Below are 21,970 nucleotides of genomic sequence, written 5' to 3'. Positions count from 1 at the left end.
AACTGTTAACGCCGACTTTATTTATAACAACGGGGTGGGGGACCAGCTCTACTGAGGTGGCTGCTGCTGGTCTGGCATGCTCCTGATGATGTCAGAATCGCCTGAAGAGGAAAGGAACAAAAAGTCAGCAGAGCAAAAGAAAAATGTCCACATATACAATGCAAAGACATCCAACTATATCCCTGCATAAAAAGATTTTATATTATGTCATATTAGTACATTAAGTTAGCAATACGGGTAAAAGTACCCAACTGAGCATCCATGAACTGTCCACAAAGCACTGATAGACTTGACGAACCACCAGTCCTGACCTGGACCATAACTCATGAGCAGGTCCCACAGCACAGAGGAAACCAAGTGATTATTCAAGCGTTTTATCAAACCTCAGTTTAACCCGTAACCCAAAATATTTTAAGTTCGGTCAATAGAGACATTTTTGCAGTGTAATTTGTTGAGCTGCATGTCAAACACAGAACTGTTTCACATTAGAAGCCACTAAATTACATTAAAAACACAATGAATCTCATGTTATAAACATTTTCATCTGACCTCTCTGTCTTGAATAGATGTGTTGAATGCCATTGTGTTGGTAACAGAATACTAATATGCATATAGGCGAACATGTTCATTGTATGGAAATGCATATTCTGTCATGAATCACTTAAATATAGTGTTGTAGTTGAAAACTTTATTGGTGTTTTTAGAGGTTACGGTCTGTCAAACAGACTCGCTGGGACCACTCCTCAGAGGACAATATCCCAAAAAGCTCAATCACAAAGCTCAATGTTTGTGCGAAAGGATAAAGTTTAGAAATGAACTGCACCATACTGAGTAGGTACTCACCAGGGTCAATGATCGCCAGTGTGCACACCCTGAAGTATTTGCCGCAGGCTGTGCCGAGCTCAATGTTGTTCCCACTGTAGTGATGGACACCAGTCTTGGCCAGCATGGCATAGTACTCAATCTCAGATTTCCTGAAGGGGACAGAGACGAGGGAAACATGTGAGTCAAAGCAGCAGACACAAATACAGAAACGTTGCCCCCCCCCCCCCCCCCCAAAAAAAAAATGAGTCAGTGATTATCAGTGATTAACTGGACACATTTCAATAGAATCAGCCTTTTAGACCTGTGGTGCTTCACAACAACGGCATTGAAGCCGACCTGTGAAATGGCACCGATACCTTAACAGATAAATCAGACTAACTGGTTTAAAAGTTTTGAAATCGATCTTTGAACATGTAGCATAACTTTACACAAGCACACCAACTTGTAAAGCAGTGTGCTAATAACACGTTGTTGATGCTACATAATGACTCATTGGTCACATTAACACTCTGGTGCAACTACTTGCTAACAACTAACATTAAATATAATTGTATACATTAATAGAACAAATATGAATGTATTGATGTTCCTCATATACCTGAGGGCTGGGCAGTTGTTGGCCAGGATAACCAGCTTGGCTTTTCCCTGACGAATCATCTTCTGGGACTGTTTGTAGCCCAGGACGTATTTTCCACTCTTCATCACCAGCTGGAGACGGGAGTTAATGGACTCCATGGACTTTTTCTGAATAAACAGATATACATACCTCAAGTTAGTGACAGCACACAAGCTATGAAACGCTATCTAACCTGCACCTTTTGTTCATCGTCGTGTTCACACTACACCAAACTGTGGGAATACTACATTTACCATTTAAAAAACGAACACAAGGAGGTCAGCACATTTAATATGTTGATAACGTACAATTAGCAGGGATTGTTGACACCATATTGACATGTTTCTGTTAGATATAGCAACCTAGCATTAGCTAGTTACACTGCCGGTGTTACACCGTTGCAGTATTACAGCTACAAATGTTAGTCGACGAACAGACGGTGGATGCGAGTAAACGAAGACACGGTCGATACATGCTTTCATATATTTGCAGTGGGATTGATTTAACACCAAAAAATATACATTTTGAGTTTAAATAATACGTTTACACGGAGAGCTACATTGCTAGCTAGCAGGCCCTGACAGAAACACGTCTCCACGTGAAGCAGCAGCCTGGCCATGAAGCAGCGCGTGCATTACGGGCCGAGCCAACGCCACTCACCGTTTTCTTTGCGGCCACCATTTTTGCGGTTTAGTCCTGACCGGCCAACCTGCGGGCGAGAGGAGGGAAGGAGAAGACTATCGTTAATGTCTGGATGGTAACAAAATGTTAAATTTGACAAATCCTGGTCACTTTTAATCAGAAAACTCAGAGCTCGTCTTACTGTAAGTTAACTCCAATATGGCCTCGGAGAGAAAGGAAGTCCCATGGTGCACTGCGCTGCTATCGTTCCGCTGGCCTGCGCAGACGAGTACTGCGCAGGATACTCACTGCAGATGGTTCAGATAACTTTAAATCGATATAGGACTATTTTAAAATATATAATTACAACGAATGAACAACAGTCTACAGCGAGAATTAATGAGACAAAATCCCCCCAAAGATCTCATACTAAAATATATATACAACAACAACAACAATGAACATTTTCAGAATAATTGAATAAAATCAACTTTACCAAATGCAACGTGGACACTGATTAAAGCTAAACAAAAAACACATTAAGGCCTATCTGAGTGAACCGTTTACATTACATTTCTGTAAAGGCAGGGATCTTTTTAAAGCTGCATTCCATCTATCCATTTTACACACAAAAGATACTGTTACTTCTAAAATATACATTGCCTTATTGATTTGACTACGAATATATACGTAGGCTTTTTAAAACGACTTAAAGTAGCTACAACATTAAAATGCTGAACGGTTATGAATCAAAATTAACAACCCAATAAAACACTCTAACAGGGGCCCTTCTGATGCTTAATGGTGACTATTTATACTTTAGGTTCATTTTGGTTTTGTTAGGGATTTTATGAATCATTGACTTTTACTTCCCATGGAGTATAGTGTGGTATTGCTACATTTAGGATTTCAATGCTTACCAGTAGATTAACTCTGCGAGATTTTGCTCAAAGGCACGTCAACAGTGGGCCTAGTTAATAGTTTTTGCGAGGCCACAGGTTCCCTTTCCCCGCCCCAAGAGGCTGCACACTGACTGAATAATGTATTTTTGTCCCTGCGCCAGCCTCCTGGAAACTGCCTAAGTTACAGTACACAACAGAAGACACACTTCACCGGCATGCCCAACTGTTTCGTTACGTGTAGCCACAAAACAAATAGCTGAACGCGTTTTTGGAGAAAGAACCATGATGCGCATTTACGCACGGGACTAAAGGAATTTTATTACCAGCGTGTCTTTTTGTTCCCCTCCCGGGGATTATCTGTCTATAGTTTTGAGTTCTCTCCATTTACAGAGACGATATCTATCCACGACGTCATCAGTGCAGTTACAACCTCTCCTCAACTCGTAACTCTGAAGTTGTAACCATTCCTCTATGTGCACAGAGCAGGATGGGATGCTCCACCAGTTCTCAAACTTCAGCGATAGATACGACTCGACCCAGTGCTAAGCCCGAGGAGAGCAACGGAGCCAGCACAACAGGTGACGACAAAGCTTTACACTCATGCAATGTAATACATATGTTTGTGGCACATGTGGGAAGTACACATATATGTTATGCAGCTAGGTAGCATTCATTGCAAGCATGTTTTAAGTGGCCACACACAGAACACTGTACATTAATACCTGAAATAATGCTCTCAATATAATATTATGATGTCAAGGGTTCATTGGAAGCAATGACTTCCCAAAAAGAATTTTGACATGGACCTTTAATAATTTGCATGTAAAATAACAATAATATATTTTTGCATAGTGTGAAATTATCCATCGCTAAACATTTAAGCAGTAAATTATGACCAAGCAATATCCCTGGCTTCACTTTCAAGATGGTAATGGCTGTGACATATCTGTGTATGATGAAACCATTCAAAATGTGTGTAAAATGATTATTGACATCAGATTTATTACTAAAAGCACTTGTATTTTATTGTATTTCTGTTGATGCTATCTAGCCTAGTAAAATGTTGGTTGTAATGGTGTCATCGTGGAAGTTCACTGCCGTTTCCAACTAGGGTAACATCATCTATATAATTATACTGTGGCGAACGCTGCTCTGATAAGGACCCAGTCCCAGTCTACATGCAAACGATCACCGATGTATCTCTGTGGGTACACTATCTGATGTCTGTATTTTTAGAGAGCCGGAGCTCCACAGTCACAGGATGGGAAAGTGTATTGTCATTAGTTTCTGGCTCTGTCCTCCCCGCGAGAGACAGTGGCATGAAAGCAGATTTGGTAACGGTCTACGGTTTCAACAGGAAATGGAGAAGCCGCTTTGGACACTCCGTTGTTGTGGGTCCGAGATGGCCCGGTTGTGGTGCCAACTAGCACACATTTCAAGATAAAACACCAACACTGGATCCTGTGTTTGCATTCAGCAGTGTTAAAGGAGAGTAGGAACTTAATTTACATTCAGAGGCTGTCAAATGTGTATATTGGCTGAATCTGTGTTGTGTGCAATTGCAAGTGTTTGCAGTTCTGCCAGCTGAAGAATTATTTGACAGAACTCAAAGACGAAGCAAGTGAAAAACTGGTAAAAGATTCACTAAGTTGGATCGCCTCTGAGCAAGTGCCTCTTGCTCTGCTTCTCTCTTTGCATTCCTTAAAGAGATATTACAGGCCAATGCAATGAAAGCATGGCGACACATGCATGCATGCTCACATAAGTGAGTATGCTGAAATATGGAGACTGTACGTATGACTGTGCTTTGTAGAGTGATATAGTGAGCTGAGGAACTGACACTAATGTGTGTTCAGCCTCATGCCCTGCAGCTGACACTGACCTCTGTCCTCCCTGAAAGAAAGTTTCAGAGTTACTCTCAATAAAGTATCTCATCATTGATGTCAACAGATAATGGCAGAGCCTCTGACTTTGCTTGCAAACTTCTCTCCAGGTTTATCAGCTGAATGGCATTGACCAGCCAGGTGTTCGTCGTCTTAGAGGTCAGATGGAAATGTGTCAGGGAGTTTTCTTCTTTTTGCATCAGGCTCATTTCCTTCACCTGAGGCTACTTTTCATCCCCAAGGTAGAGAGATGACATCCATTAACCCGAGGTTCATTTATTTAAACGTTTAAAGAATGCAGTCTCCTTTAAGGAAAGTATTGTGACAAATATCATGCAAAATGAAAACAGAAAAGGTATCTCATTTATACACACTTAGACGATCGACAGTCCAGACTTCTAGGATCCATGCAAATACCTGCAATGCAAATCCAATAGACAAAATATACGTACAAGGTAGTCATGCACAGTATCAAATACACAGCAACCTGTCCATAGAGCTGTGAAGTGTGCAGTATGAGGCTGTCAATGTTAATTAACAACAATCCACATAATGATTAACCCTCTGCGTGTCAGTGGGGGGTCTATTTATTCAATTTTTTACTTCCTTCCCAATGATCTGCGGCATGTAGCCAAAACATATGTTTTATCATTTTCCCAGTCATTTTAAGGGGGAACAGTTGATCATATATGGTTACGTTTCCCGAAAAGTGTACACATTGTTGTTGCTCTTTTTTGTTTGGTCCAGCAGTAAGAGACTGGAGTTTAATCCTTTGATGTTAGGATTTAGAGACTTACATTTTTTGTGGGACACTTTTATTACAGACAGTAAAGAGATGACAGGAAACAAGGGGGAGAGGTGCACCCAAAGCAGACAAAATAATATCATTCGGGGACATGTTTACCATAGGTCACCCCAGAAAAAACAATTACTACCTTGACCTTTGACCCCGGTGTCATACTTCTTCTCACTGTGTTAAAAGGTCCTGTGCTTTATGCAAACTTGATAATGTTTCTCATCTTTATTACATTCAAAGATTTTGCCTTCTCGATCGTGATATGAACAGAAACAATATGATACATAATTCACGCACTTGACTGCAGACAAAGTAGTAATTTGAACTAGTTTTATATTTAATATATTAGTTTTACATTATCATCACACTGTCTGTTTGGATCATGTTTGTTTTTAATGCTTGTGTTCCTCACAGGGGCGGCCAATGAAAATGGCAAAGTAGCTGAGGACAGCGAAACTATTCCCGACCAGACACCAGCCGAGGGCGGCGATGCGGAGCCAGCAGATGAACCCGCTGCAGCTCCACCTGCAGGGGAGGAGCCTCAGCCTGCTGCAGAAGCAGCTGCACCTGCAGAAGCAGAAGCAGAAGCAGCAGATAGCTCCTCAGACCCTGCAGCTGCAGCTCCTGAGCAAGGTAGGTCGGAGTCAAAAACATCATTAACCTGAACCCAATACACCCAAAAGACTGCAGCTGCAGACAAACATACTCAACTTTGGATTCAGTTTTCCTTTAAGTCTTCTGCAACATCTTTAGTTGACCATCCTCACTTTATCTCAGCAAAACGACCAGTTTGAAGCCGTTAGCAGAGCCCTTAAAAAGCTAATTGTAATTGTGAGCTTTATTTTATATACACTATCTCACCAATTGAACACTTCTCAAAGGTGATAAGTGTGTTTGTGTGACACATCAACTTGTTTTCTGTAAGGGGAAACATTTTAGAGAAAATGTTACAAGATATAATTTCCTCTGTGAAACTGGTCATTGAATACTGATAGTCACAATGTGGGAAGGGGAACTTATTAGGGACTAAAGTACAATTGTTATTGTTGACCGGCAGAAACCTGAGCACCGCTTCGCCTCCTGCATAGTGAACCAATTAACGCGGGCTGCCACAGCGCCCAGGTACATAATGTCCCTTCCGCCCTTCCCTACAGTCCCACTGCAATGGTGGTAACCAGGCGGTAACCAACAACACACAGACGTGGCTTATAAGGAACACACCGAGACGGACCATTCAAATGTGTTTATAAGTCACAATCTGATTATTTAGTTAGAATTTAACTATCTGTCTCAACACTGTGAGTATGGGTTGAGTTCACCTAATCAGGTAACAGTCTATCATCAGATTGTGCTAATTGTTTTATAAATGATATTATTTTATTCAGGTGTGGACTTACAGGGGAGTCTGTTCACTGAGCTTCAGTCCTGACAATGTATTTAGAATATATTCTTCCTAAGTGTACACCTGTAGGATGTATAAAGTGGTGCGGTGGACTCACGGCTGAACAGTCTGTTGATCTATCACTAATGTATGTTGTTAAGGGCTGTAAACCAAAGATTTTACTTTAACTAGTAGGCGCAGGATTAGCTCCTGATTTGCGTAAGTTGTCAGCACAAAAATGGTTGGAAGGCATTGAATTACAATTGTCTTTAGCCAAGACAGCTCTGTTGTTAAGGGACGACATTAACACTTCCTCCCACGCTGAATACATGATGTAGTCAGGATACTTTTAAGCACATGGCATTTGTAGTCTCTTGAGAAAACACGGAACCTGTTACCTCTCCTGGTGCTCTGGTAACAGGGGAATATGCTAAATTACAAATTAGTGAGTGCAACATAACGATCCCTGCTCGAAATTCCAAGAGAGCTCTTCAGAGGGACTAGTGATGATCTCTCTGCACATGTAATGATCATCTAAACATGGAAGTGCTCCGAGGGGAGCTGTGTGACACAGTGCTGCATTACATTGACTTCCATCAGTTCACTTATTGCTTCATGATGCAAATGACAAGCATGCCGATGGGTTCACAAGATTAGCTCTTCTTTGTCTAATGCAAAGTGTCTACCACTGTGACGCAGGCCATTGAAGAAAGATGGATAAGGTAGCAAAGCCAGTACACTGTGCGCTTATGCAATAGGAGAAATACAGTACATTGCATCCTTAAGATTACTGCACATTGCCTCCAAAGATGCTGTTTTTCTTTTGTTGTGGTCTACCAATACATTCAAGCATTTATTCAGTCAGTCATCCTCTGCAGGTGCCATCCCTTCTATAGTGCATACAGGTTCAAAACTCATCAGCAGCTTATGAATTCATTTTAAAATAGTCAGGACTCTCCTTGACCTTTGTCTGCACTTGATCTCGACCCCCCTTTTGGGGTCCAACTCGCCCTCTTGGGATGGCCTGCATGCACTTTGTGTGTTTGTCTTGCCCACATGTTGTTGTCATCGTGGTCTCATTAAGGTGCAATCTGAGTCCACAGAGAAACTAGAGCATGCCAACACATACTGTATAGGGCTTCCACTGGCCACCGACCACGTTGGTGCCTTCGTTTCACAGCCAGTGGGGGGGGGGAGAGAGAGAGAGAGAGAGAGAATCGAGTCTCACATAAGCAGAGCGGACATGGCAGCTCATCCACCTCTGGATGTGTTAGTGGTCAGGGTTGAGATTCCAGTCTGTTCTCTGAATTATCCAGAGTAACAAGGAAAGAGATGCTGCTGTTGAATGTTTGACATGTCCTTTATCTGGGAACACCCCAGGCGAACCGCACCTTTAAAATGTGATTGTTTGTTGTTCCCATGTACAAATCCTTCTCTTTCTTTCTTAACAGAGCAAGTTGAGGCCACAGCGACAGAGGAGGAACCAGGTGAGTGGCGCTACAATGTCAACACAGTGACACGTGACCCATATAAAAACGTCTTCGCCACCTAAATGTGCTTCCCCTCTTTTCGTTTTCAGCTCCCAGTGAATGAAGTGCAACATGAAACGACTGCACAGATGAGTTTGTTGGAAACGTCGTACCTTGTTGTTGTATGTGCGAGTGAAAGCATGTGTAGGTGTTATTGTGTGAAAGACATCGCCTCGTTGCCAAGATGCAGACCCTGTGATAAAATGCTTTCAGTCAGGGTTCCTCAGCCATCACTGAGCCTTGTTCCCCTCATGACGGTGTATGGCTGCAATTTCTGCTAGCAAACTGTACATATACAGAGTTCTACGGCACTTAGTGTTTATTTTCAGAAGATGACATCAGTTCAGGATAGCTTAAATGATAAACTCTTTGAAATGTCTTTCATTATCTTATAGAAATTTATAGTCGCAGATTTTCTTGATTTAACTTTTCCACAAACGTATAATTCTAAAGGAAAACAAAGCCAAATTTGATTTATTAAACTGTTATTTTTGGGGTAGCTGGCTTTGATTTTACAACCATGTTTGTAATGAATATGAAGAGCTTTGAGGACTGTAAACATTAATATAAGAGCACAAATGAGATAAACGTATACATGAAAAGTTTGTTTCTGATGTGTCAGAATTTCTTACTGGAAGACGCCCTGAAATCTGTAAGAAGCTATGAACTGTCAAATAATTCAAGAGGCCACCTAAAAAGTGACATCTAATACGTGTACTTTCTTTGATATCTTAATACAGGTTAAATACATATGTCGGTGATGTTTTAGGGCAAAATAACCAGTCTGGGATCAGAGGTTTATTGGGGAGAACTGCACTTTTATAATGTGTTAACAATACGTTAATACAGACAATGAAAAACCAAAAACAGCACAAAGAGGAAGTTGATTTGACCCTGAACCACTGTGACCAGGGAATGTTAGACTGGTTGTACAGATACAGTCACACAATATCATTACGTTTTGTTTTTTCCTGGTGAATTAGGTGCTGCTCTATTGTTAAGGGTTTGAATCTAAAGTGTTATAATACTGACTTTAGTTAAGAAACTAATTAATGCGAAAACCTGAGAAGTTAACAAGATCCTAGTTTGGCCTTTAACGTGTCATCTGGAAGTACATTAAGGCTTCCACGGTACAACTATAAAGGTCACGTGATGGTTAGACTACAACTTGTTTGCGATGTGGCCGTCTAGTCAGGAGTCTGAGAGAGGACCGACAACAGCAACCGCCTCAATTTCCACCAGCCCACCCTGAAGACAAAAAGAAGGAGACAATGAGGACATAGGAAAGGAAGGCATTGTGGGTAATACAAATAACATTCGCTAATTAGCACTAAACACAGTACAACTGAGCTGATGGGAATGTATGAATTAGTTTTGCAGGTATTTTGTCATAAACAGACCTGATGATGCCACAATGAAAAGTCATGGGATCACCAAAGTTATAACAATTCATCCCGAGGGGACCATGAATGTCTGCACAACAATTGAATGGTGATCCATGAAATAGCTGTGTATATATATTACAGTCCAACCAAACAATACAATATGCTTTAGCACCACTTCCTACTCCGCTCATAGTGAAAACAGCTGCACACGGATGATGGAAAACACATGGAACGGATGGACGAGCGTGCATCTAGCTACCACGAATCTCCACAACACCATGTGTATTGATGTCTATGAACGATACCACAGGGTACTGCAGCTCTATGTTGGTGTACAGGTTTTGTTTGTACTTACTCTGGGGAGAGCAGCGACTTGGTAGGCAGCTCTGGCTGGGAAGTTGCTGATGAAAACTGGAGTGAAAACATTTACATTACAACAACACCAGGTAAATCTAGGACTCTATATGCAAATGGGGTATTTGGTTTCTGGGTACAACTTTCTAATGATGCATACTTCAACAACAAAACTAAAAAAGGACAGGAGAAAAAGATTTAGGATCGCATACGTCCTCTCTTCAGGGTCAGGGAAAGTTCCCTGGCTGTGGTTTAGGGTTGTGTCAGGAGGGAGGTGGGAGAGCTCGGAGACTATACCCGAGGGTTAATGGCCCGCGCTGCAAAGCCTGCTGGGAGGCTCGAGTTACATCTGTGTGCCTGCATGGCGGTGTCCATTTACAACTCACTGGGCACTGCAGCTTCCATTACACCTGTGTGTTGTGATCCAGGAGGGAATGCCCAGACTGAGCGGCCTGCGAGAGGAGGCTGCATTCATACAGCAGAGGAAGGGCTGAATGAGCTTGTCTGTCAGGTGACTGCTTCACCTGTCAACCTGTCATCTTCTCAGAGATGTTGGGTGAAATATGAGACACCGCATGTATGCATCGTGGAGCGTGCCGCTGGAATAATGACAGACGTTCCCAGTGTTTTATTGTAAGTTTTCAGTAGATTTCACTTCATTAGGTGGAACACGTTTTACACATCCTTCAGTTTAACGCAATGCTTTTACAGCATGGACCACACTGTATGTTTTGGTAGATGGAATATGATTTGTGTACACATTAGCTAATGGAATAACAAAAAGTTTAATGTGAAAGATTATTTTAAAATAATTTTGCCATTCTATTTTAAATTTAAAAAATGAATTAATCATTTGAAGTCATAATAAGGGAGTAGAGTTATAAATTGGCAGATTTAATAATCTTTTCATTAAATTTACTTTCAGTCTTATAATGCAATCCTGCGATTGCAGATTTGATGAATCAAATCAAATTATTAAAGGATTACAGTAAAGGTCTACAGTTATTCTGGCTCCATACATAGGAAGATGTAGCATGACCATCAATAAAGACAATTTGAGAGTATTTAGATTATAATTTCTCTGATCATACCTCCCTCCACAAAGCAAACGGTCAGCTAGGCCAGCCAACATGCCGGCTTGAATCCACTTCCTCTCCTTTAAGAGCAGTCTCCTTAACCACAACAACACACTTTATAAAGAAGAAAAGGGATCGGAAGGAACAAGCCAGCGATCCATTTGATAAAACAAAGTGACAACCCAGTCTCACGGCAAACAGTGACTCAGGTGTTTGTGCAAGTGGCTGTGACCACAGCAGTGATGCTTATATAAAAAGGAATAAACTGGGCTGCTTGTACAGGTGACATGGCTGTAACAGCAGCTCTAACAACGTTAGTTAAAGGCTGCCCCTGTGTGGCTGCTCTTATATATTAGAATAGGAGAGAAAAAAGAAAGTATTTCCTTACATGTTTTGTAGACCTCATTGACGCTGTTGAAGTCGTTGATGTCAGCGAGCAGCACTGTCGTCTTCACCACTGAAATGAAAGAGTTCACTCCGTCTGACAGTTTGTTTTGTTTGAACATTCAAAATCATATGAAAACAAATGAGCAGCAGCCGAGTTCCTGAACAGGCGGACATCTCACCGTTGGTGTAGTCACAGCCAGCAGCTTTAAGGATCTCCCCCATATTGACGAGAGCCTGAGGGATGAGACATATTGTGATCAGGTCTGTGTACGTTTTGATAGTTTGTTTTGTGGAGGTCAAAAGCATGTGGCACACATCTGAGCTTCTTGATTATCTTTCAGTTACTTATAATGTTACTACTCTGGCAAATAATGTCACACTGATGACTGAAATGGATAATCTGTCCCGCCTCACCTGTTTGGCCTGAGCCGTCACCCCTCCATCTACCAGCTGACCAGAGGCCACATCCATCCCCAGCTGACCCGAGATGTACATTGTCCTGTCCACAACCACAGACTGGCTGAAGATGAAACACACACACACACACACACACACAACTTAGATCTGGATACTTTATGTGAGAGAAACACATAGCGAACATAAATTGCAACAAAAGAAAGTATTCCTTTTTTAAAGGAATAGTATTGATTAAATAAAAGTATGTTGTATTATGTTTTGGTGTATGTTCCCACTGCTACATGTACTGCCGAATAAATTAATATTGTGTTTCCTCATTTATTAATGGGAAGCATGTAAATGTGCATGCTGATATAGTAATGGAGACGACATAAAAATGGTCACAAAAAACGTTTTTGAAGAAGCTTTTTCTGAAACTCTATCTGCACTTTAAGTATCTCAATGACCTGGATTTCATTTCTAAACCCCACATCTATTCTGTGACACGTTTTTGTGGTGGTTCATCAAGTCAAATGTTATGACAAATGAAAGACAATACGACAATGTCACCACCAGACACCAACAATGGCTAAGTAACCTTGAATCCTAGAATCTAAAATCAGATAAGTCAGAGGCCATTCAGTCTGAAGTAACTCCACCCACTGACAGCCCATTGGCCGGAGCAACAACACCCCTTACATTGTGCACAAACTGAAATAAACAAGAACACACACTAAACTGCTGTATTTGTGTCAGATGATTACTGATCATTTCAGTTAAATTGGTTTAAATCAAGTAGTTATGAACCCAAACTGTTTTTTTTGTTGTTGTTTTTTTGCATTTCTGTAGATAAAGTAAAGTATTTCACATGATATTAATCTCACCTGTAGATCCCCTGTCTAACAGGGGCTTTTGAAGTGTAGGGGGTTTGTCGACGAATAGATGCCATTTCAAGTCAGCTGTCTGTCTCTACTCTGCAGTGATTCTTCTGCTCTGCTGAAAGTTCAGCTCTGACACTATTTTTTTTAATGAGGTCAAGTCAAGAAGGTGAGTTCATTGTACACCTAAGACCCGCCCCGGATCAAACGTTGGACTGTCCCTTTGATTCCTCCATTCATTGAAGCATTTGTAAGTAGCAGCTTCTGCACGCCACGTGTCGCTATAAATAAATAGATATGCATGTTGTATTTTGTAAGTTACCTGTAAGGACCGATGGCAGCCGGGGCTGATGTAGTGTTGACGATCTTTCTCTTGAGGACAGACATGTTTTCCTGATTTAGTTTGACGAACTTTCTCCACCGCAGACTGGCTGTGACTGAAGGGAGGCGTTGTGCAACAAGTTGCAGAGAAAGCCGGAACAGTTGCCGTAAAGTTTACCGTAATGTCTGCCAACAGGTTTTTTTCTGGAGAAACATCTTTGTGAATCTCGTGCAAACGGAAAATAGAGGCGTCCATAGTAGAAGAGTTACGGTACGACAGGTGGTCGTTCATGGAGGCTTCTATTGTAGTAGAGTCCATCTCAGAGGTTCAAGTCTCCTTTTATGATCTCAGAGATAAGATGAAAAGGATTCCACTGCAGATATGGTTAACTATAAGTAACTTTTATTATTTCTTGCACCTGTTCAAAATAAAGTATTACAAAGAAAAGATAATAAATTAGGTGGTTCAAACATTAATGCTTACATTCCACTCTTCACTCTCGAGTCATTATATTGCAGAAACAGAGAAATAAATCATATAGCTACATATATCAAACCGTGATTTCAGATAACTACACATACGATGGCAGATTCTCCGCAGTGTCATGTTTCAGATGGGGGCTTTTAAAAATAGTACAGAGCAAATAGTTTCTGTTAAAGCTGAAAATCCAGCTTCCATATTAACAGCGCTCAGTTAGAAACATTCCACTAAATAGCAAACACAACTATAAACATGCATAGTCTAGAAAACGCAGAAATCAAGCCATATTCGACAAAGGGCAGAAATATTAACAGCCTAATCAGCTACCATATTTAAACCAGTGTCACAAAATGAAAAGTTTGAAACACATTTAATAAATAAATTGTGAATGCATGTGTTGCCAAAGCACCGCAGAATTAATTTATGACAAGAAAGTTAATGATTTCTGTGAAAGAGCGGGTTTAAAGAAAAGAAAGATTGGATTCAAGTGTTTTAAAGTTTCAGCTCATTTTAGCCACATTGTCCATCAGATACGCAAGATAGTGTAACAGCTCTATTCATAAGATTATATCAAAATGTTGATTAATATGCAGCGAGTATGTGCTGAACCATAAAGACTGCATATTAACATTCGTATGTAACAGCAACCTGCAGACGTATTGTACATGTAGTCAAAGTAAAAATCCATTCAAAGGGTCATCGACAGAACTAAACGACAACCAGAACAGCGCAGTTTGTTTCCCTCATGAAGAGTAAGAGCTTTCCATTTAACATTCAAAATAAAGTCCAACTGACATTGTTTTTTGGAGGCCCATAATGACAATATGTGAGAGCTGAGAATCAGATTCCAGCAAATATGTTTTTTGAAGGATAAGCACAAGATAAACTACCAGTTTGGATTTTCCCTTAATTTGCTTCAGTAAAAACAGTCGATCACTGAAATCAACAGTTTTGTGTTAATCTGTTAAAAATGAGCATAAACAGTAACAATATCTTCATTCCTTCATCAATAATCACACCTAAATGTACTGTGGAAAACAAAAACATCACATTCTCAATCATAACTGATGAAACGTTGATATAAGCTGCAGCTGATTAAGTCTTTAATATTAAAAGGTGTGTCTGCAGCTTCTCTGTTTTTCTAAAAATAAACAGCATCAGTCAGACACTTGAGTCTTTCATCTTAACCTGGTGTGTTTTTCTTTCTTTGACTACAACCATGAATCCGTTCATTGGCTTCCTCTTTCTCTTCACTGATGCTGTGCATACGAGACGGCTCCACACATTTTAGAAAGTTATATTGCAATCTGAACTTAATCAATGTGCGGCACAATAACAGAAAACATAATTATTACAACCGTGGAATAAATCTGCAGTGTTCTGGAATGCATTCGCTTGCCCTTTTCTTTTTTTAAACTTCAGAATTAATTTTGGTGCCATCTCTGGTTTTAATTTGTGTAAAGTGGATCATGTTGTCAAGTTAAAGCTCTGACTTTTAAACATCAGGGTAAGTGGTACAGGTGTGTTATGAGGCACCGAGATGCATGGAGTCAATATATAGAGACAGTGCACTGGATGTTTAAAAGAAGCCCCCCAAAGAAACGTAATTAAATAAATGATAAGACTAATAAAAATAGTTTCAAATGTTCTGATCCAACCCTGAAAACATGCATGATCCGTTCTTCACTACCGCCATTTCTCTCTCCGTCCTAACAGCTTTCCTCAGTCCACTTCCGACTCATCTCCAAGTGAGGAAATGGATTTAACCACCTGACCGGTTTTTCATTATTTTAAGGCATTCTCCACTATAAACATCATCTTGATTGTCTTTGGTCATGGACAAGCCTCCACAGCTTTTTGTTGCAGGCATTTCCAAACTAGGCTCTATATTATATTTACATTGAAAGTGAAAAGTCTGAGGAAAAAAAGACCACATGTCATGGACCGCTGTGATTACGCTGCTGCTACTGCCTGATAGGCTCCCTGATGTGATGACGGGGGAACTCATGCTGTGACGTTCAGACGTATAATAGCCTTAGTGCTCTCTTTGGCCTCAGTCCTGAGTATCATTCATGGGAAAGCAACTTTACAGGAAGTGTAGAAACAAATATAAGACTTCGATATGGTGCAACAGCATCTAGACGAAGTGTGGAAACAAGGCAGACGAGTGTAGATTCCAGGAGCCAAAATGGATGTAAGAGAGGCACCTAACTTCATTTAGAGGCCAGTTAGCAGGAAATTAGAACAGCAGACAAAGACAATACGGTCATCTTTAGTTCCTCTGAGTCAATGGGATGTAAGTTTTGTGGTGAAGACTAGCGCGAGAGGCACTCAGAAGTTCTGTTGTCGTCTCTTCTTGGCATCCATGGCATCCAGGATGGGCTGCCTTTTGGCGGTGTAGCGCTGCCTGAGCTCCTCAATCTCCCGCTCCATCATGGGATCCAAGGCAGTCAGACGCAGCTGCAGCTCCTCAAAGTCCAAGTTCTTTAGCTGGGCGACAGCACACAATTAGGAACACAGACAATGAGTCATATTTAGTGTAAGAACTGCTGCTGAGGCACTGCTGTATATACCATCACATGCTCACAGAAGACGTTACTCACAAAGTCAAAGTCTCCGTCCTGGGGCACCTTCCAGTTGTCGGGGAAGACGTTCTTGGACTGGATGTGGTAGCCGGGCTGCTCCTGCGGCTGGTTGTGGTTGTAGTTCTCCTGCTGTTGGGCCGCCTTGTTGGAGTCCTGCTTGTCAAAATAGTCCATGAAGGACGGCCGTATTGGCTGCTGAGAGGTGGCGTGTCCTGTGGAGGAGGGAGAGGTTTTCAACTCTTAGTACCCTGCATTTGCCATCCCCATATGACAATATTACAGACAAGAAAAGCTAATAACATTAACACTCTCCTGGTGGCTCGAGCATTTATTTAGCTGTTGTAGCGGCAGCGGATGTGCATCCCTTTTCTCCCCATATCTGAATCAACATTATGTGTGTGCTCACTCCTCATGGATCCCTGGTCTTCCTCCTCATCATCATCATCATCACTGTTGATGACCATGGTGCCCAGGTCCGACTCCAGCATGGTGCTGCCGTGTTCAATCATGGTCTGGGCGCCATCGCTCATGGTGCTGGTGGCCCGCATGGTTCCTGCCCCCTCTGAGCCCGACTTCACCATAGTGTGAGAGTCCACCTCCGTCTCCTCATCCTGGAAGACATTCGGTCACATGGCCTCAACATACAGCCGTTTAATTAAGTCATTAACACAAACTGTATTGTGAACGTCTCCGCGTACGTACAGAGTTGTCGTCCTCCTCCTCCAGCTCTCTCTGCTGCTCCTGCTGCCTCTTGGCTTTCATCTCCATGGCCTCAGTGATCAAGTCTCTCAGGATTGTGACCGGCTTGGCTTGGTTTATAAATGAGTGCTGGACAAAAAGCAACAAAACAGTGTAAACACAAATGGAGCATCCATGGTATTTTGTTCACCTCTTGCATGTACTTACTTAAAGTATTCCTACATCAGAGTGTCACTGAGTGCGTACACAGGGGTGTTTATGTTCTGCTCTTACAAGTTTATATCTGCGTGTGTGTGTGTGTGTGTGTGTGTGTGTGTGTGTGTGTGTGTGTGTGTGTGTGTGTGTGTGTCCGTCCTTCCTCCAACCTGTAGGAGCTGCGTGGCGGTCGCTCTCTGCTCTGGATTCTTGACCAGACACTTCTTGACAAAGTCCGTGAATTCGTCCGACCAGATCTCCGGCTTCCTGAACGTTGGAGGCGGGTTGGTGGGGATCATGAAGATCGCCTGGAGGAAAGCAAAGAGGTTTCAAAAAAAGTCAGGTGGAATCACAAAAAGTCCTGCTTCGGGTCTGAGCTGTTTCTTGAACAAACGTGTGTACACTCACTCTCATGGGATGGATGTCAGCGTAGGGAGGTTTGCCCTCGGCCATCTCTATGGACGTGATGCCCAGGGACCAGATGTCAGCAACACAGTTGTAGCCGATCTCCTGGATCACCTCTGGGGCCATCCAGAAGGGAGTACCGATCACAGTGTTTCTCTTTGCCATAGTGTCCTTCGGAGGAAAAAACAAAGCTGGAATCACAATTATGAACTTGAAGTTTGTGAAAGACTATACATTCATAGTGGAAGTTTAAAAAGAAGAACATTCACTTTGCCGTCACTGGTACAAACCATCAAGCCACTGCTATAATGTTACCGTTAGCTGTCCGGCAACTCCGAAGTCGGCCAGTTTGGCGTGTCCCTCGGTGTTGAGGAGGATGTTTCCTGCCTTGATGTCCCGATGGATCTTCCTCATGAAGTGAAGGTATTCTAGACCCTTCAGCGTTGACTTCAGGATAGTGGCAATCTCCTCCTCTGTCAACTAATGTGAGAAGGAAAGAGAAAACACGTGGATTAAATATGATCCAAAAGTAAACGAAGAAATAAGACTAACCCGGATATGTAAGGAAAGTGTGATTTTAGTACAGCCATGCACACGCACCACAGATATCTCTGTAAGCACCCACCGTCTTGTTGCGCAGTCTGATGATGTCAGACACAGAGCCGGCTCCACAGTACTCCATGACAATCCACAGGTCAGTGTTCTTGAAGTAGCTGCCATAGTATTTCACTACATACGGGCTAAAAGGAAATGCAAAACAGAGTGCTTATCAAAGGAGAAGCAGAGTTTCCGTTTAGAACGAAAACAGCAGAAGTGAGAAAACGCTCGTAGATCAAGACATCAGAGAGCTGTTCAGGCTGCAGTAGCTGACTAATGCTGTTAAAGCAAACATCAAACTTAAAGCAAAGTGAACTATGGAAGCAAATATGATCCTTTGAAGACAAAAATCTATGTGGTGAATTTGGAAGTTTGGGGGAAAGCTGCGTTCTCCTCTAACCTGTCACACTGCTGCATGATGGAAATCTCCTTGATGATCTCCTGCAGATCCGACTCCACAGGAACCTGCTTGATGGCCACCACCTGGCCGGACTCCTTATGGATGGCTTTAAACACGCTGCCATAGGAACTAAGCACAAACATTTGATATTATTAACAAATAAACGCACAACACAACAAAGGAGGTGCATCTTTAAAAAGTACAGATGGACTTAAAATAGTTTCAGACAATGGCACACGAGTGGAAACAGAGGTTAGTCATGAGAAAAACATCGTACCCTTCACCGAGTTTCTCTAAAACATCAAACACTTCCTCTGGCTGCTTGGTCAAGCTGTCCTCACTCAGCTTTTTCAGCTTGCTGAAAAGAAAAATGGAACAAATCAATTGTAACTTCAGTATAAATGTTACTTAAAAAATAAGTAGTGAAACCAATCTAAAACACTATACCATTGCATTGGAGCATCCGAAATTTAAAATCAGGGTGCTTTCCAGCACCTAACATTCAGTAATACACATTCATTAATGATTTTAAGGGAATAATTCATTCAAAATAAGGTGTTAAAATGTGTAAATAACAAATGTTTGCATATGTGTTCACTTTAAACAAACACTATATCATATTTAGGATGAGTAATATGGTCTCTGATGTGTAAAATAGTTTCAACTCACACAATTTATTTATTTGTATTTTGTACTTTTACATGTCCAAATAATAACGTAACGTTAGATCAAAACGCTCAATAAAAGGCAGTAACGAACATTAACAGTTACCCTACAACGAGACAGGCTAAAACATAAGTAGAGGCTTTAACACTGGGCGTGTGACTTTGGTTAAGAGTGAGCTCTATAATTGTTAACTCGTCTTAATTAAGTAGAATGTTTGACAGAAAACTGGTAAAGCTAACTCAGTTAGCATCAGCTAGCTGAGCGACAGCTACCGCCTACGTTAGCCTTTTAGCTAGCTAGTTAATAGCTTGCAAGCACGTTTTAAACCAGTCGGAACTATACAAACCTTTTGGGCGCAGACTGTTCCATGGTGTATAACTTCAAATAATAAAAAGCAAACGGACTAATAGTAAGTTATGGCAGTGTTGGGGCCAGTAGTCAAGATGTGAACATTGTCGACAGAGTCGTTGTTGTCAAAAACTAGCGGAGGGCCAGCTGAGTGTTCGTCAGATGATGGGCCGTTTAATGGAAACACATTCCGACAGCGCCCTCTGGTGGACCGGAGTTTAAAATAAAAATACCGTCTGTCCTTCGAAACCTAGAAACAATGAAAAACCTGCAATAAATAAACAACAAACACCATTACATACCATTGCATCTGTCATGTATTCATATAATTTACGTTGTCTTTCAAAAAGGAAAAGAATACGCTAAACGTGACGCAGAATCTTCTGACCAATCACAGACCACTTTGCTCTGAGGTGGACGACGGTTGTACGCATGCGCACATGCAGCAGTGTGTGTGATGTAAAAAGAGAGGTAAACATTTAGCGTGTTAAAACGGTGAGATGTCTTATTTGTTATCTTCACCTTCCCTGTCTTTCATATGTACTATATTCATACAGCATTTTGAGGCTTCTGAAATACATTTGTTCACTATTCTTCCAGCTTTACACTTGTCGGTAACGTTACACACCATGCTGTTTCTGTGTTAGCATGCTGTAACCACACAGATGTGATTGTGTCAACATGGCTTCTTCTGTGTTTTATAGAAACAAAAATGGATCCACAGAAAGATGCGCAACCGCCCAAACAGCAGCCTATGATCTACATATGTGGAGGTATCATTATATTGTAGCTTTTGTTGGTGTTTATTGTACCGTTACAGCCGTCACCGCTGCTAACAATGCTAATTTACCATACCTAGAGTACATACGTCTTCTATCACTGCCAGTACGTGTACGTGTGTGTTATGCATTCAGCTCTGCTCAGGATTACAAGACACCATAACATTTATGAAAACCTCACAGAAAAAGACTCACAAAGAGTCAAAATATGCACACCCACGTACTTTGTCTACAACAAAATAATAAATGCACTGCCAGAACTGATACTGTATAGATATGATGTAACCTCAACATAAACAAATTCACTTTTCTGTACACAAAATTATTTTGTTGAGTCACTTCATGACACATTGACAAACTAAAAATCCTCATATCACATTACAATAACACAGTTCACACAATCTATTTTCCTTTAAACATTTATGAATCTGCCAATGTAACCGGAATTAAAATCACTGGTTTCTAAATAAGCTGTAATACATGATTCACACTTTAAAAAAAAAAAAGTAATATACATTTTTCATTAAATTTTTATTTTGCATATAAATGAATCCCCATCAACCAACCAATCCACACCAGGCTTCAGCATGAACTGAACAATTGCATAGTTATTATAGCCTGTCAGATACTCCATCAATAGGGATCCCTTAGATGTTTTGGGTGTTGTTGTTATTGTTTTTTGAGAAATGTAACAAAGATGCGTTCATCTTGTATCTCTGGTGGACGAGCTATGTAATAGAGACACTGTTTCTAAATGACTGCAAACCTTGTTGTGCATTCCTGCTCTGAAATTTCTTGTATCAGCCGAAATGTACTCTGATACCGACGTGTGTGCAGAAAGCTCATAACGATTATCTTCTAATAATAATGGATATATAGGATGTTTTCTGTAATATTCTTTTATTGTTTGCAGAATGTCACACTGAAAATGAAATTAAGGCCCGTGATCCAATCCGGTGCAGAGAGTGCGGTTACAGGATCATGTACAAGAAGAGAACAAAGAGATGTATCCTTTGAATGCAACATCCTGTGATGGCAAAATGATTTTAATAATAAATTATACGCATCAACTGAGAGCTATACCTGTACATTTCCTTGACTCTTTGATTTCAGTGGTTGTCTTTGATGCCCGATGAAGACGAGGAGATCAGCCGTTTTGATAATTGTTTTTGTTGTGTACTATTTTTGTAGTGTATGACTATGTAAATAAATTGACTGACAACTCCATATGTTCTGACCTTCAGGTCTGACTACAGATTTCTGAATTATGGTTGAAGCTCAACATTTTCATTGCGACACAAGTAGTGCGGTTTTTTACCCAAGAGTAACAGATGAAAGGTTTTGGTTTATTAAAAAACAAGATTTTCACTAGTCTTGACTGTGTTGACTTTTTTTCTCATTTCATCACACACATACACTTAATAACCTCAACAAGTCAGCAAGTATCACCTTTGAATGATAACAA

The 21,970-nt window shown here is 41.1% G+C and overlaps 5 protein-coding genes across 7 annotated transcripts; 2 read left to right on the top strand and 3 right to left on the bottom strand.

Annotated features, from left to right (window-relative positions):
- rpl30 (ribosomal protein L30) lies at nucleotides 1-2,303 on the bottom strand. Its single transcript, XM_079176511.1, has 5 exons — nucleotides 2,265-2,303; nucleotides 2,102-2,150; nucleotides 1,424-1,569; nucleotides 844-974; nucleotides 1-101 (listed from the first exon to the last, which is right to left on the bottom strand). The coding sequence occupies exons 2-5, from the start codon at nucleotides 2,120-2,122 to the stop codon at nucleotides 49-51; spliced, it is 351 nt and encodes a 116-aa protein (XP_079032637.1). The 5' UTR covers nucleotides 2,123-2,150; nucleotides 2,265-2,303; the 3' UTR covers nucleotides 1-48.
- Nucleotides 2,304-3,180: 877 nt separating this feature from the next.
- LOC306708608 (uncharacterized protein) lies at nucleotides 3,181-9,294 on the top strand. The gene is made up of 4 exons (XM_079176475.1): nucleotides 3,181-3,542; nucleotides 6,058-6,276; nucleotides 8,476-8,511; nucleotides 8,604-9,294. The coding sequence occupies exons 1-4, from the start codon at nucleotides 3,452-3,454 to the stop codon at nucleotides 8,615-8,617; spliced, it is 360 nt and encodes a 119-aa protein (XP_079032601.1). The 5' UTR covers nucleotides 3,181-3,451; the 3' UTR covers nucleotides 8,618-9,294.
- A 44-nt stretch (nucleotides 9,295-9,338) lies between these two features.
- On the bottom strand, nucleotides 9,339-13,482 carry rida (reactive intermediate imine deaminase A). 2 transcript variants are annotated; one of them, XM_079175877.1, is made up of 6 exons: nucleotides 13,352-13,482; nucleotides 12,170-12,275; nucleotides 11,935-11,989; nucleotides 11,757-11,825; nucleotides 10,294-10,349; nucleotides 9,339-9,801 (listed from the first exon to the last, which is right to left on the bottom strand). In XM_079175877.1, exons 1-6 carry the CDS (start codon nucleotides 13,414-13,416, stop codon nucleotides 9,745-9,747), a joined length of 408 nt encoding a protein of 135 aa, XP_079032003.1. In that variant the 5' UTR covers nucleotides 13,417-13,482; the 3' UTR covers nucleotides 9,339-9,744. The 2 variants fall into 2 exon arrangements, with proteins under 2 accessions (XP_079032003.1, XP_079032004.1); XM_079175878.1 differs by lacking the exon at nucleotides 13,352-13,482 and adding an exon at nucleotides 13,036-13,169.
- A 249-nt stretch (nucleotides 13,483-13,731) lies between these two features.
- On the bottom strand, nucleotides 13,732-19,857 carry stk3 (serine/threonine kinase 3). 2 transcript variants are annotated; one of them, XM_079175461.1, is made up of 11 exons: nucleotides 19,725-19,857; nucleotides 18,990-19,070; nucleotides 18,713-18,841; nucleotides 18,341-18,455; nucleotides 18,031-18,195; nucleotides 17,719-17,886; nucleotides 17,481-17,618; nucleotides 17,119-17,244; nucleotides 16,823-17,027; nucleotides 16,435-16,628; nucleotides 13,732-16,321 (listed from the first exon to the last, which is right to left on the bottom strand). In XM_079175461.1, the coding sequence occupies exons 1-11, from the start codon at nucleotides 19,745-19,747 to the stop codon at nucleotides 16,163-16,165; spliced, it is 1,503 nt and encodes a 500-aa protein (XP_079031587.1). In that variant the 5' UTR covers nucleotides 19,748-19,857; the 3' UTR covers nucleotides 13,732-16,162. The 2 variants fall into 2 exon arrangements, with proteins under 2 accessions (XP_079031587.1, XP_079031588.1); XM_079175462.1 differs by having other exon boundaries at nucleotides 13,732-16,315.
- Nucleotides 19,858-20,155: 298 nt separating this feature from the next.
- polr2k (RNA polymerase II, I and III subunit K) lies at nucleotides 20,156-21,876 on the top strand. Its single transcript, XM_079176354.1, has 4 exons — nucleotides 20,156-20,221; nucleotides 20,431-20,499; nucleotides 21,419-21,511; nucleotides 21,619-21,876. Exons 2-4 carry the CDS (start codon nucleotides 20,439-20,441, stop codon nucleotides 21,639-21,641), a joined length of 177 nt encoding a protein of 58 aa, XP_079032480.1. The 5' UTR covers nucleotides 20,156-20,221; nucleotides 20,431-20,438; the 3' UTR covers nucleotides 21,642-21,876.
- The last annotated feature ends 94 nt before the right edge of the window (nucleotides 21,877-21,970 follow it).

The sequence above is a fragment of the Pholis gunnellus genome, assembly GCF_910591455.1.
Source record: "Pholis gunnellus genome assembly, chromosome: 16".
NCBI classification, from domain to species: Eukaryota; Metazoa; Chordata; class Actinopteri; order Perciformes; family Pholidae; genus Pholis; species Pholis gunnellus.
The sequence above is the reverse complement of the archived record's forward strand: the minus strand, read 5'-3'. Positions and strand labels throughout refer to the sequence as shown.

Coding starts and splice junctions, on each gene's coding strand:
- rpl30 (XM_079176511.1), bottom strand. CDS start 2,122: ATGGTGGCCGCAAAGAAAACG. Junction 1,570..2,101: donor TGGTGGCCGCAAAGAAAACG/GTGAGTGGCGTT, acceptor CTGTTTATTCAG/AAAAAGTCCATGGAGTCCAT. Junction 975..1,423: donor AACAACTGCCCAGCCCTCAG/GTATATGAGGAA, acceptor TGTCCCCTTCAG/GAAATCTGAGATTGAGTACT.
- LOC306708608 (XM_079176475.1), top strand. CDS start 3,452: ATGGGATGCTCCACCAGTTCTCAAACTTCAGCGATAGATACGACTCGA. Junction 3,543..6,057: donor CAACGGAGCCAGCACAACAG/GTGACGACAAAG, acceptor TGTTCCTCACAG/GGGCGGCCAATGAAAATGGC. Junction 6,277..8,475: donor AGCTGCAGCTCCTGAGCAAG/GTAGGTCGGAGT, acceptor CTTTCTTAACAG/AGCAAGTTGAGGCCACAGCG.
- rida (XM_079175877.1), bottom strand. CDS start 13,416: ATGTCTGTCCTCAAGAGAAAGATCGTCAACACTACATCAGCCCCGGCT. Junction 12,276..13,351: donor GCTGCCATCGGTCCTTACAG/GTAACTTACAAA, acceptor TTTCATCTTCAG/CCAGTCTGTGGTTGTGGACA. Junction 11,990..12,169: donor TGACGGCTCAGGCCAAACAG/GTGAGGCGGGAC, acceptor CTCATCCCTCAG/GCTCTCGTCAATATGGGGGA.
- stk3 (XM_079175461.1), bottom strand. CDS start 19,747: ATGGAACAGTCTGCGCCCAAAAG. Junction 17,245..17,480: donor CCGCCACGCAGCTCCTACAG/GTTGGAGGAAGG, acceptor CTTTTTGTCCAG/CACTCATTTATAAACCAAGC. Junction 16,629..16,822: donor AGACCAGGGATCCATGAGGA/GTGAGCACACAC, acceptor CCTCCTCCACAG/GACACGCCACCTCTCAGCAG.
- polr2k (XM_079176354.1), top strand. CDS start 20,439: ATGGATCCACAGAAAGATGCGCAACCGCCCAAACAGCAGCCTATGATC. Junction 20,500..21,418: donor TATGATCTACATATGTGGAG/GTATCATTATAT, acceptor TATTGTTTGCAG/AATGTCACACTGAAAATGAA. Junction 21,512..21,618: donor CAAGAAGAGAACAAAGAGAT/GTATCCTTTGAA, acceptor CTTTGATTTCAG/TGGTTGTCTTTGATGCCCGA.